The sequence below is a fragment of the Triticum aestivum genome, chromosome 5D (assembly GCF_018294505.1).
Source record: "Triticum aestivum cultivar Chinese Spring chromosome 5D, IWGSC CS RefSeq v2.1, whole genome shotgun sequence".
Taxonomy (NCBI): domain Eukaryota; kingdom Viridiplantae; phylum Streptophyta; class Magnoliopsida; order Poales; family Poaceae; genus Triticum; species Triticum aestivum.
The window spans coordinates 566,347,686-566,360,509 of record NC_057808.1 but is presented as its reverse complement, the minus strand read 5'-3'; the positions used below and the strand labels follow the sequence as shown (position 1 = coordinate 566,360,509).

General features: G+C 49.9%; 1 protein-coding gene across 1 annotated transcript; it reads left to right on the top strand.

The window, feature by feature from the left end:
* Positions 1-6,474: 6,474 nt before the first annotated feature.
* On the top strand, positions 6,475-7,012 carry LOC123126289 (DNA polymerase delta subunit 4-like). The gene is made up of 2 exons (XM_044546652.1): positions 6,475-6,619; positions 6,739-7,012. Exons 1-2 carry the CDS (start codon positions 6,475-6,477, stop codon positions 6,945-6,947), a joined length of 354 nt encoding a protein of 117 aa, XP_044402587.1. The 3' UTR covers positions 6,948-7,012.
* Positions 7,013-12,824: the final 5,812 nt, after the last annotated feature.

Here is a 12,824-nt window from a genome sequence, read left to right as displayed (position 1 = left end):
AAGCCCTGCCCCGACGCCGACGCCGACGCCGAAGCCCTGCCCCGATGCCGACGCCGAAGCCCTGCGCGCCGCCGCCCCCGTCCCCAGTGAGCGCCGCCGCCGCCCGTGCCCTGCCCTTGCCCGCCGCAGCCCCTGCCCTTGCCCTTGCCCGCCGCCCGACGCCCTACCGCCCGCCGCCCGCCGCCCGCTGCCCCTACCTGCCGTCCTCCGCGCAGCTCCCGCCGCCGGAAAAGGAAGAAGCTAGAAGAAAGAAAAAGAAAGAAGAAGAAAGAAAAAGGAAGAAGAAGAAGAAAAAAGGAAGAAGAAAACAAAAGAAAACAAGAAAAGGAAGAAAAAAGGAAAAAGGAAGAAAAAAAAGAAAACAAAAGAAAAGGAAGAAGAAAGAAAAAAACAAAATAAAACACAAGAAAAACAAAAAGAAGAAAAAACAGAAGAAAAAAACAGAAGAAAAAAGGAAAAAGGAAAAAAGGAAGAAAAAAATAGAAGAAAAATAAAAGAAAACAAAAGAAAACAGAAGAAAAAGGAAGAAGAAAAAGAGAAGAAAGAAAAAGGAAGAAGAAAAAAAGAAAGAAGAAAGAAAGAAGAAAAAGGAAGAAGAAAAAAAGGAAGAAGAAAGAAAGAAGAAAGAAAAAGGAAGAAGAAAAAAGAAGAAAGAAAAAGGAAGAAGAAAAAAAGAAGAAAGAAAAAGGAAGAAGAAAAAAAGGAAGAAGAAAAAAAGAAAGTAGAAAGAAAGAAGAAAAAAGGAAGAAGAAAAAAGAAAGAAGAAAGAAAGAAGAAAGAAAAAGGAAGAAGAAAAAAAGAAGAAAGAAAAAGGAAGAAGAAAAAAATGAAAACCAAAAGAAAGAAGAAAGAAAAAGGAAGAAGAAAAAAAGAAGAAGAAAGGAAGAAGAAAGGAAGAAGAAGAAAGAAAGAAGAAAGAAAAAGGAAGAAGAAGAAAGAAAGAAGAAAGAGGAAGAAGAACGGAAGAAGAAGAAGAAAAAAAGAAGAAAAAAGGAAGAAGAAAACCAAGAAACAAAAGAAAACAAAGAAAACAAAACAAAATACTTGGCAGTGCTCAATAATCTTATTTTTTAATTCCTCCTCCTCTATGTCCCCTTAATCTTATTTTTTAATTCCTTTATACTTAAAGAATTTTTACTACATGCAGGAGTGACATATGGCGGACGATAGAGCCGAGCCGCTTAGGGATCCGGAGGCTGAACGTTATTTAATGGGCATCATCAACAACGAGATTCCTTATGTGCCGGGCTCAGAATATGAGCAACAAGAGGATGTAGTCTCTTCTTTTCTGAACCTTGACGGTGGAACAGAGATTGTCGATGATCAAGAAGGTGAAGGAACGGACATTGTCGACGGAGGTCAACCGTCAACAAACGACGATCTCGAATTGCAAGTAGCAACCACCTCCGGCGAGGTATATATATACATTGAGCCTCTCGTGATACAAACTTACTGAAATGTGAATACATATGTATTAACGCGCGTGACTCTCTTTCTTTTTTTAGCCCTCCGGATCGAGTACGACAAAGCGTGGCAAATCCAAGGCGATGAAAACAGGAGAAACATATGCCATTGAGTTTGTCAGTGAAACCGGCAAGCCCCTACAGCACACCTCAAAGTTTATCAACCAATGCGGAGTCGTTGTTAGAGACAACGTCCCGATCACCGTCCAGGAATGGAAGGAGCCAAAGAAGGCACGTCTTGGTTTCAGTTTTGTCGACAAGAGAACGAAAAAGGATTGCTGGAGAAAGCTTATGGAACATTTCATTCTACCTCCGGAATACAACAAAGTCGATGAATTCGGTAACGAGGTTCCGGGTGGACGTCAGAGGAGGAGGCTAGTTAAAGAGTTCGCTCTTCAGAAGATGGGCGAAGCATTCCGGAACTTCAAGAAAAATTTAACCCGTGACTATGTCAACAAGGGCAAGACTCCGGATTTCAATGGACAACATGAGAAACTGAAAGATGATTGGCCAGAATTTGTGAGGCAAAAGCAATCGGAGCATTTCAAGGAAATATCGAAAAAAATAAGGATAATGCGAGTAAGAAAAAGTTCCATCATATTATGGGGCCAGGAGGATACCGCCTTTCGGAGCCTAGGTGGCAGAAGATGGAGGAGGACCTGAGGGTGCGAGGAATCCCTCTAGGTACAGAGGGATGGGACCCAAGGGCCAAAAGCTGGTGGTACGGGCATGGGGGATCGCTAGACCCGGAGACAGGGGTGTGTGTTCACCGGCAGAGACAGTTTGCTCCCACCCAAGCCCTTATTGACGCAATGACCCAAGCTCAAGAGGGCTTGATCAAGTTCAACAGAGAGAAAGACGCACTGACAACAGCCCTCGGGAATGATGAACACGGAGGACGTGTACGAGGCAAAGGCAAAGTTCCGTGGAAAGTAGGGTTTTCCCAGGACAATGACCCGTACTGTTACAGAAGCCGTAAGAGAAAGACGGACCGGGATGCAGATCTTATGACGAAGTTTGCATCGGAACTCCATGAGTTGAAGCAGACCGTGCATGAACTAGTAAAAGAAAAATCGGCTGCAGGGCCGCATGAAGATCATGAAGCGGATCGCGGAAGCCAGCAGCGGAGAAGCAGCGTGGCTTCCACGGATGCCCCGCCTGGTGCTAATGCACCGATGATCGAGATTCGTGCACCGGAGCCTCACTACCCCGTGGATGATGTAAAGGAGATGAAAGAATGTGATCTGCATTATCCCGTGGGGAACGTTTCCACGAAGGTAGCTAGCGGCAGTGCTTTACCCTGTACACCTGGAGCACTCCACCACAACAACCCCATTGCATATGGCTATGCTCGTGTCACGGTGGAAGACATAGTCCAAGGGTTTGAGGACCTGGAGATTGACAAACCTACACCCGAAGGGGAGAGAAGACTTGGAGATGTCAAGCGCCAGATCATTCTATGGAAAAAGAAGTACATAGTGTTTCCAGGCGAGGCGCCAAGGCTAGCAAGTCCACCCCCCTCCGATGGTGGTGGTGGTGGTGGTGGCGGTGGTGGCAGCGGTGGTGGTCGTGGTGGTTCACCTACACCTCCTTCACGCCATTCGACGCCGTCCCCCGATCCACAACCTCCGGCGGGTACGACGCCCCCCAATCCTCCTCCGGCGGGTACGACGCCCCCCAATCCACCTCCGGCGAAGAAGCAGAAGCAGGCGGACAGCAAGGAAACCCGCTCCTGGACTATTAACCCAGACCCTTATGTACCTAAGACCGCAAGGGTACCGGAGCCATCACTGAAGCCTCTCCTCCCAAGGCCTTGGGAACTTAGTGAAGCTGAAACCAAATTGGCCGCGTCTGCTGATTATGAGAAATGGAAGGCGGATATGAAGGCGATAAAAGAGCCTGAGCCCAAGCAAGTATTCACTGAGAAGCAAAAGAAGTGGGCTAAGGATTTTTTGACGACACCGTCCCAAGCCGAGCTGAATATGCCTGACGACTATGGACATGAACTTCGTAGGCAAGCAAAAATATTGAAGGAGGAGAAAGAAGAAAGTAAAAAAAGCGGGAAACAAGTTGACCAGCTCGGGATGCAGAAGAAACAATCGATCCCCCCGCTCATAGTGAAAGCCGGTCCGGAAGAGGACCCCGAGATCATAGCAGCTGCGGCAGCACTTGGATTGACTGTAGCGAGTGCCATGAAACAAGCGTCCGAGATGGGTTTGACTCTTCGTGCCTTCTTAGGCCTTGAGGATGCGCCAGTATGTGAGATAGCATTACAATATGTGCGTAATGGGCCTCTCGTCGAGCCTGCGCGGGAAAAGAGTCTACCACCACAAATGCGAAATCTGCTACGTTGGTACAAGCAATTCATAACATGGGCCGACAAAGAATATGTTTATGCGGATGTTACAGATGAGCATCACACCAAACGGTACTCTGTACAAGTTCATATGAGTGAATTGTTCCAGCTGTTCAATCTGCGCGACCTCGACAAATCTATGCTGAGTTGCTACGTTCTGTAAGTGATTTATTTCTACCTCATCTCGTTCTTCATTGCCTGCACTATATATATATTGTCCTAACTATATTGTTGCGTACGCTATTATGCAGATTGAAGATTTGGGAATGCAAAATAAGAAACATCCATGATGTTGGGTTCATTGACCCACATATCGTTAATGGACATGTGTTACAACATCACCCCGAAGACGTGGAGAAAGACTTGTACAAGTTTCTTAGAAAGCATCAACTCAAAAGTCATATTCTATTTCCTTACCATTTTGGGTGAGTGTTTCTCTCTTGTGGCCATTCTCTTTTGTTTACTCCATGCATGGTATGTCTAATCGATGAGTTATGCATGACTGTGCATGTAACGTGTCCGCAGGTTCCACTGGATTCTGCTAAATATTGAACTTCACACCTCCATAGTTCTAATCATGGACTCTATGGATTCGGATCCAAAGCGTTGGGCCGACATGAGAAAAATGCTGCAAAAGTAATTATTTTCAATCATTTGAGCTCTATATCGATCGGTCTCTTTCGTTCATTTCCTAATATCAAGTAACTAATAACTCCCTTGCTCATTTAATTTTCTTTGCCCTGTAGGGTTTGGAGACGGTTCTCAGAAGAAATTGTCGATGAATTCAAACATGAGCTAGGTTTCAGAAGGTTAGTTAATGTGGATAAGCAGCCACCGGGGACCAATCTATGTGGATACTATGTTTGTGAGAACATCCGGAGACACACCTCTGAGCGGAAGGCATCGGATAGCGTGCGGAACGCGACGGATAACTTGCGGAGGAGGCTTAGTCCAGAAGCTCGCTTCCGACCAATTCAAGAAGAATTAGCAGGATTTTTCATGAGGGAAGTCATCAATCCTAAAGGAGAACACTATACCGAGGACGAAGAAATTTATATGCATACCCGAGATTGAAACTTGTTCGAAGTTGTATATGGTCATCCATCCTAATTGTGTATGGAAACTTGTTCGAAGTTGTATATGGTCACCCGAGATTGAATATATATTATATATTCCTCTTGAATTCTTCTTGTTTGAAATTTCATATGCATGTATATAGTAGCGTAGAATATGTGTACTGAAACTTTATCAAAATTAAAATAAAACACAAAATAAAATATAAAAGAAATAAAACACTCCAAACTAAAAAGAAACCAGGTTTAGGGGGGCTAAAACCCTAAACCTGCGGAGGAGGCCTTTAGTCCCGGTTGGCCACGAGAACCGGGACTAAAGATCCTCCGCCCCGACGGACCACTGGCGCCCACGTGGACGGGCCTTTAGTCCCGGTCAGCCACAAGAACCGAGACTAAAGCCTTTAGTCGCGGTCCGTAAGAGGCGCGACTAAAGGGGGGTCTTTAGTCGCGCATATTTAGTCCCGGTTGCACAGCCGGGACTAAAGGCTGTTGCGAACCGGGATTAAAGGGCTTTTTTCTACCGGTGTACGGAGGGCAACATGCTCGTTGCCTCCACCAATGTTGCTAGCAAGCCAAGTATCTAGAATCACTCTAGAAAAGGCTTGATCCATATGCGCCAACTGAAGCACATAAGATCAAGTGACCTAAGCCGGACGACCAACCAACCTCATCTCCAAGGCGATTGGTACACACCTTGGCCACTCGGATAGCCTCGATGTCATCCCACATGTCGCAAGGTCCTGGTCCCCGGCCCCGAGGAGGGCAAAGCTGATGTCGCTCCGTGCGGATTCAATTGGTGTCGTTAGGCGCATTAGGCCGGCGATTGTCGGATCGACTTGGATTAGACGAGTCCAAGGTGATGCACTGTACTGACCTGGAAGCCAATAGGCATTGTGATGACATGGCCATGTTCTAGTGCTCCACAGTTACTCACAGCAACGCGACGAGTAAGAGGAAGTTGGCAAGCGCACAACGGCTTCTTGGCAGGTGTACGATGAATGTGCGCGCCCTCTGTCTCCTGGCTTCTCATGGAGCTACGCACCCCATAGCAGGCGCGTCCGCCGTGTCCCACGCGCCAACGCCGACGGCAGCTCACACTCTTGTGTGCCAAGGGCCGCTCTTTCCTCAGTGAGACGTTACTTCTCAGCGAGTAAATTGCACAGAAGTATCATAATTAGGGCATTGGAAGCAGATTGGTACCAAGTTTGGTAATTTTTACATGTCAGTATCAAGTCTGGGGCTAGACGTTACAAAAAGGTCTAAATCGCGTATAAACGCGTATTGACAGTGTATCTGACCGGCAGGGCCCGCCTGTCAGCTGCTGACGTGGCATTTTTTTTTACAGAAACCCCCCCCCCCCCCCCACGGTGTCGCTCCGCGCCCGCCTCGCCGCCCTCGCCCTCGCCCTCTCCCCGTGGCGGCCTCCTACCTCAGCCGGCGCGCGCACGACCCCAGCGCGCCGGTGGTGCTGACCCCGCCGGCGAGAGATCGCGCCGCTGGCGAGAGATCGCGCCGCCGGCGAGAGAGAGAAATGAAATACAACAGAGAGATCGCGCCGCCGGCGAGAGAGATAGAGAGAGCCATGAGGAGCGGCGGCGACGTCAAGTCCTTCTTCCGGCAGCGGAAGGCCCACTCCGGCGCAGCGGCCGCCAAGCCCACCAGCGGCGTCTCCAAGAAGCCGGCGCACCACCACCACCAGAAGCAAGCGGCGGCGCGCCCGACGCCAGGTACGCCGCCGTACGCCCAATTCGAGCTCCGCCGATTCATACGCCCAACGCGGATTTGACCGCTCGATCGATCGATCTGGTGTTTATTTATTTTCAATCTGCTGTTGCTTTTGCGGCAGATCACGGCGACGGCGCCGACGCGAGGAGGGAGGAGGCGGAGAACGCGGAGAGGAAGGCCAGGGAGTTCGACATGGACATGCGCTACGGGCCCTGCCTCGGCGTCACCCCCGCCCAGCGCTGGCAGCGCGCCGCCGCGCTGGGCCTCGCCCCGCCGCCGCACGCGCTCTGCTCCGACGACCAGCCGTGCCTCTGGGAGGGCCGCGTCTAGACTAGGGCATCGCCCCAGGGCCCCGTCGTATCACCGATCCGCCACTCCTCGTGGTTCTGCCTACTGCTTCTTTTGTAGCCATCAGTCTTCGTGTTGTCTTCAGTCTTCGTCTGTACGTTTGTGTCGATCTTGCTGGGTGCGTGCGATGCCGTGTGATCCGATGCGATGCTGTATTAATCTCAGTATAATCTTTGCTGCATCTGGTGTGTTGCAAATCTCTCTATATCCCATTACAGTTGAGGTTTTTTGAGCAATGTTATTTGGGAATGCACGCGGATGACCCTGATTGAAAATTAGAATGAACGTTCTATATGACCGCACTTGATCCAATACGAACGCTCTCAAATCAAATCAGAAGAAAAATGCAGTTTTCTGCTACACTCAATAAGACCAAGTCGGATTCGATTCAAATTATCAATGCCTGTGCAGGACAAGATATAGAATTTGGGGTGAAGCTTTGGCTATCTATAGTGTTTCATCTTGGCTGGGATGATAGATTGATAGGATCGGCTGAATTTATACACTATGCCTGTGATACAAGTGAGGTAGCTCATTCTTTAGCGAAATTTGCTTATGACGATAATGCTTCTTGTAATTGGGTCGATGAACCCCCAGCTTTCCTGGTGAATGCCATTGTAAACGATGTAACCATATTACCAATTCAATATAGTGGCCATGATGGCATTTCTTAAAAAAACATTCTCAAATATATCAGAGCTCATGTAGATTACAACGGACAAAATAAATACATATTGAGATCTCAGTTTCATCCTTCATCCAGAGCCATTGCTCATGACAGCACCCACCAGAACACAAAGTTACAACAGCCAACAGGCAAGGCCCCCAACTGGTTTGATGCACCTGTCCTGCTCTTCAGGACAAGTGATTTCGAAGGCAGGGAGACCATGAAGCCTCCTTGATTGATTCCAGCGAGCCTATCATCCAGCTGCTGTCGGTGCACTGGATCAATATGCTTTACTCCAATTATGACGCCACTGCATAGTTGGATACCATTCTTTTGGAGGGCTTTCCTGGCATCGTAAGAGTGCTGTGAAGACAATTGTCAGTTTAAGATGGAAGGCCAGAGGAATTAATTGTCGCACCATAATGCAGAAACCTATCATGTGATGCACGGGCATAGCGGAACTGAGATAAACATTTGTTAAGAAAAGAGCTAGGTTCCAGACATCAGAAATCACTTTAAATAAATCTTATCCCAGCAATCACAGGCCAGAGAAACCTATAAAAATTCACATCATGCATGAATGCACAAAGACAGATTATCCAGACTAGAACATGTGATGATGAAAAACATACTCAACAGGCCAAAACCAACTTCACTATCTGTTTCATGTTCAAAAGATAGCCAAATCATACACCACAGCATTTAGTATCACTGAAACTGGAATAAAGAGAATGCAACCTTTAGGCTAAATCCATCTTAAAATTGAACGAAAAGGCATCTCTTTAACTGAGTGCAGCCATACAACGTGTGAATTGAACAAGTAGACAACCATTAATTCCACGAACATATAAGATGATCAATGGTGTCATGAAACCGGTATATCCACTTGCTAGGACAAGCACTAAGGTCTAAGAGCGATATGCTACTAAATGATCGATTTTGCTGTTGCTCATTGACATACACAGGAGCAAGCACATGCCAGGGCCATGAACCTACGCAAAGCAGCAATATTTTCAGCTCCATGGCTACATACATGTCCAGCGGTCACCAAGATACTACTACTTGCAGAACTGAATCTACCATGCGCATGCGGCAGGCTATAGCTTCCTGAAAAAACAAGTAAAGAAGAGCATCATGGTTTCCTCACCCGAATAGAGTGACCCACTCCTCGCCATCTGCCTTCCGTTCGCTGGCCGGAGCCGCCGGCTCCGTCGCCGGGGTCACGGCCGTCGCCGTCGGGGGAGGAGGAGTGCAGGGGCTGGACGGCGGGGGCAGCGCGAGCAGCTCCTTGCGGGGCGGCGGCTCGACGACCCCGTCCATGGGGGATCCGGGGGCGGAGGCCTTGCCGCGGGAGCGGTCCCATGAGGGCGAGCGGCTGCCGGCGCCCGCCCCGGCGCGGGGGGAGGGGGAGGAGGCGACGGGGAGCAGGTCGGAGGCGGTGGGGTCGGGCGAGAAGTCGGCGGCGGCGAAGCGGTCGTCGAGCGTGAAGAGGGGCGGCGGCGGCGGCGTGGCGGAGGGCGGGGCGGCGGCCGCGGGGGAGGCGAAGCGGGAGCACCAGTCAGAAGGCGCTACCGGCGCGCTGGGGTCGTGCGCGCGCCGGCTGAGGTAGGAGGTCGCCACGGGGAGAGGGCGAGGGCGAGGGCGGCGAGGCGGGCGCGGAGCGACACCGTGGGGGGGTTTCTGCAAAAAAAATGCCACGTCAGGAGCTGACAGGCGGGCCCTGCCGGTCAGATATACTGTCAATACGCGTTTATACGCGATTTAGACCTTTTTGTAACGTGTAGCCCCAGACTTGATACTGACATGTAAAAATTACCAAACTTGGTACCAATCTGCTTTCAATGCCCCAATTGTGATACTTCTGTGCAATTTACTCCTTCTCAGCAAAAACAACCGTGCGCGAGGCCTTGACATCCTTTTTTTTTTCCTAGTCGCCCTCGACGAGGGTATGCATGATCATCCACCGCCTCTCAGGCCACTGTGTTTGTCGCAGCCGCGCCAACATTGTTGTTGGTCATGTACACCTCCGCCACGGAAGTGGGAACTATATGAGCTCTCATGCCAGCCAGACTCAGAATCCAAGAATGGCAAAATGAAGTTGGAATTGACCATGCCAACAAGCTGGGAAGCAGCCTTGTCGACGTGCATCGCTAGTGGAGATCCCACGGAATGCCTGAGACTCGACCCCGCCAGTCAGAGCGAATAAGATTGTTGAAGGCACATTATGTCGGATCGCTTGGCGATGAAGTGCATGCTCCCAGCAAAGGTCGTCATGCCCTCAAGAAGCACTGCAGAGGCAGGATGCATGCAGAGTCATCGGCGACGAAATGGAACATATCAAAACGCACAAGCTGCCTGGGCCTAAGCCCACCGCCGATTGCCAGAGGAGATCCAAACTAGACCACTCCTCCCGCGCGCGCTTGCCCGTGGGCGTCAATTATCGCGGGGATTTCATGGAAATACTCATTATTTGTGGGTTTTGTGCAAGCGAGGCGCACCTGGATGATCTAGGTACGGGATTTCACACATAAGAGGTTTTACCCAAGTTCCGGCGCCATGTTCTGGAGATAACACCCTACTCCTAGAACAATGGTTGTTAAGCCTTGTACAATGTAGGGTGCTTATGGGAGGTGCTTAGAAAAATAAACCAAATTTTCTAAGCATTGATGCTTATTTGTAGAGGATAGACACTTAATTAAGCGCCCCTGATATAGGGACAAACACCGGTGCTTGAACAAAACCAGGTTTATTTTACAAAGCACCTCCACCAAGCGCCTTGCATTGTACATGGCGTTATGAGCCATGATTATGGTCGACTAATGGAATTACCCCCACGCCAAACAATTCGACAAAGGGAATATATTAATATCGTGAAGATATCAATTACACCCTGTCTTTGTACCAACAAGATGCCCAAAGGCAACCAGGATACACACAGCCAAAAAAGAAAATAAAAAGAACAGAAGAAAAAAAGACTCCGTGATGGTGATCAATCACTAGCATCAACAGCACTTTAACCACCACCAAAGACAATACTCAGATTACAAAAGAGGTTCTCCAAAAGCAACGCCTTCAAGAAGGAAACAATGCACAAGCGTTGTTGTTGCCCGATCGAAGATCTTGGGTTTTCACCCTCGAAAAGTCTGAGTTCACCCAAAAACAATGCCTTAAACACGGCCATTGCCAGGTACAACCAATAAAAGCCAAACCTTGGGTTTTCACCATTGGAATCGAGACTCGGTACTCGAGGAGCACCACCAAAAATGCAGTCCTCCAGTGCTGCCACCCCCACTTGCCGAGGCCGCTATTGCAAGTCACCAAACACCTGGCACCTGGCACAGAGTCTTCATCGCATCCAATACACCCTTCCACCAAAGCTTCAAGATCCCAGTCGCAGTTGCCATGACTTTCTCCACTCTATCAATGCCTTGGGAATCTTGACTTAGACATGTCTCATGACACCAATAAGAAATCGAAGCTTCGCGTCGCACCCTCTTCAGGCCACGTTGGATGATAATATGAGCGCGCGTGACCGAAGCCTTTCCAATAAAGTTATCCAGGGGCAAAATTCGCCAATCCGTGTAGATCCCCTATGGGGAATACCGGAACTCATCAGCGGACAGATCCAAGAGGTCGACATCCGGCAGAAAGACGACTTGGTGAAAGAAGAGCGCTAGGGCCAAACCATTACACGATCCCATCAAGCCACTAACCGGCCACCGCCGCCCCGCAACACCGTCGCTGGAGAAGCCGTCGCGGGCGGCGCCGCCGCCCTCCAGATCAACGCCTTAGAGGATCTGCCGCCGCCGCCGCCGCGCTGCACGGGTCGGATCCCCGTGCAATCCAGATACCAACGGCTAGCCAGACCCAGCCGCCGTCAGATCCGACGAACTGGCTGCGGCCAGACCATACGTGGGCAGGGGCCCTGACCTGGCCCGAGGCACAACAATGGGAGCCCGATGAAGCGGCCGATCTGCCAAAGCGCCGCCACAAGCGTCTGAGTCACCAGATCGAGACGAACAGGGACCAGCAGCGCGTGGAGGCCGGGAGGTGCCGCGGGATCAAGTGGAGAGGTGAGAAGGAGAAGGAAGGGACGCAGGCGGCGAGGGAGGAGTGCCGTGAGTACGCTCACTATGGCGGCGGCGGCGAGTCGTCCTGTGAGTCGCAAGAGCAACCCATGAGACCAGGACCGTCGGCATAGATTTAAACTAAAGCCGACAGCCAGGCCGTCGGCATAGGCCTGCCACGTGGCAACAACTGGGCTCTCCTGGGGCAAGGCTATGCCGACGGCCTGGCCGTCGGCTTAGTTTGAATCTATGCCGACGGCTAGGCCGTCGGCATAGCCTTGCCCCAGGAGAGCCCAGTTGATGACACGTGGCATCTATGCCGACGGCCTAGCCGTCGGCTTAGTTTAAATCTATGCCGACTAGCCGTCGGCATAGATGCCACGCGTCAGCAACTGGGCGCTCAGGCCAGCATAGTTTTTATTTTTATTTTTTTTTCTTTTTTCTGTTTGTTTTCAAATCAATTCAATTCAGATATACAGCACATATCAGCAGATATATATGATGGAAATAGACATATAGAACACATCTAAGTATCATCCGTCACCATCACAACAATATATGCATAAGCATCATCATAATCAACATAAAGATAAGGATAAGCATATAAAGAAGCACGCAAGTCATCTAAAGGACCATCAAAGACCACAAGTTTATCATCATCACCACACACAAGTCATCTAAAGATACATAAGCATAAGCACACAAGTAACCAAAAGGCTTAAGCGCCAGGACGTCGAGCACCGCAGAGGTCGTCACCGCCAAGACCGCTGAAGCCCAGGTCGTCAGTGCTAGCGGCAGCGCTACCGCCAAGACCGCCTCCACCTCCATGGATCGGAGTGGTCGGGCTCCGTGACTCGGGAGTGCTGCGAAGACCACCGCCAACGGTTGATCCACCGGTTCCCTGAATGTTGAAAAGACATATTAACGGGATATATGACTGTGTTGAAAGGCATGATATGCTTTGAGTGAATAGATTGGGGATGAACTAACCGGCGAGGGGCCAGCGTCCAGTGCCAGTGCCACAAACTCCTCAAAGGTCAGCAACGTTGGTTGTGCTGGAGGACCCTCTGCTGATGGCCATTGAGGACACCTGCCGGCCGCCATTTCCTGAAAAGCGTGCTGCAT

Coding starts and splice junctions, on each gene's coding strand:
- LOC123126289 (XM_044546652.1), top strand. CDS start 6,475: ATGAGGAGCGGCGGCGACGTCAAGTCCTTCTTCCGGCAGCGGAAGGCC. Junction 6,620..6,738: donor GGCGGCGCGCCCGACGCCAG/GTACGCCGCCGT, acceptor CTTTTGCGGCAG/ATCACGGCGACGGCGCCGAC.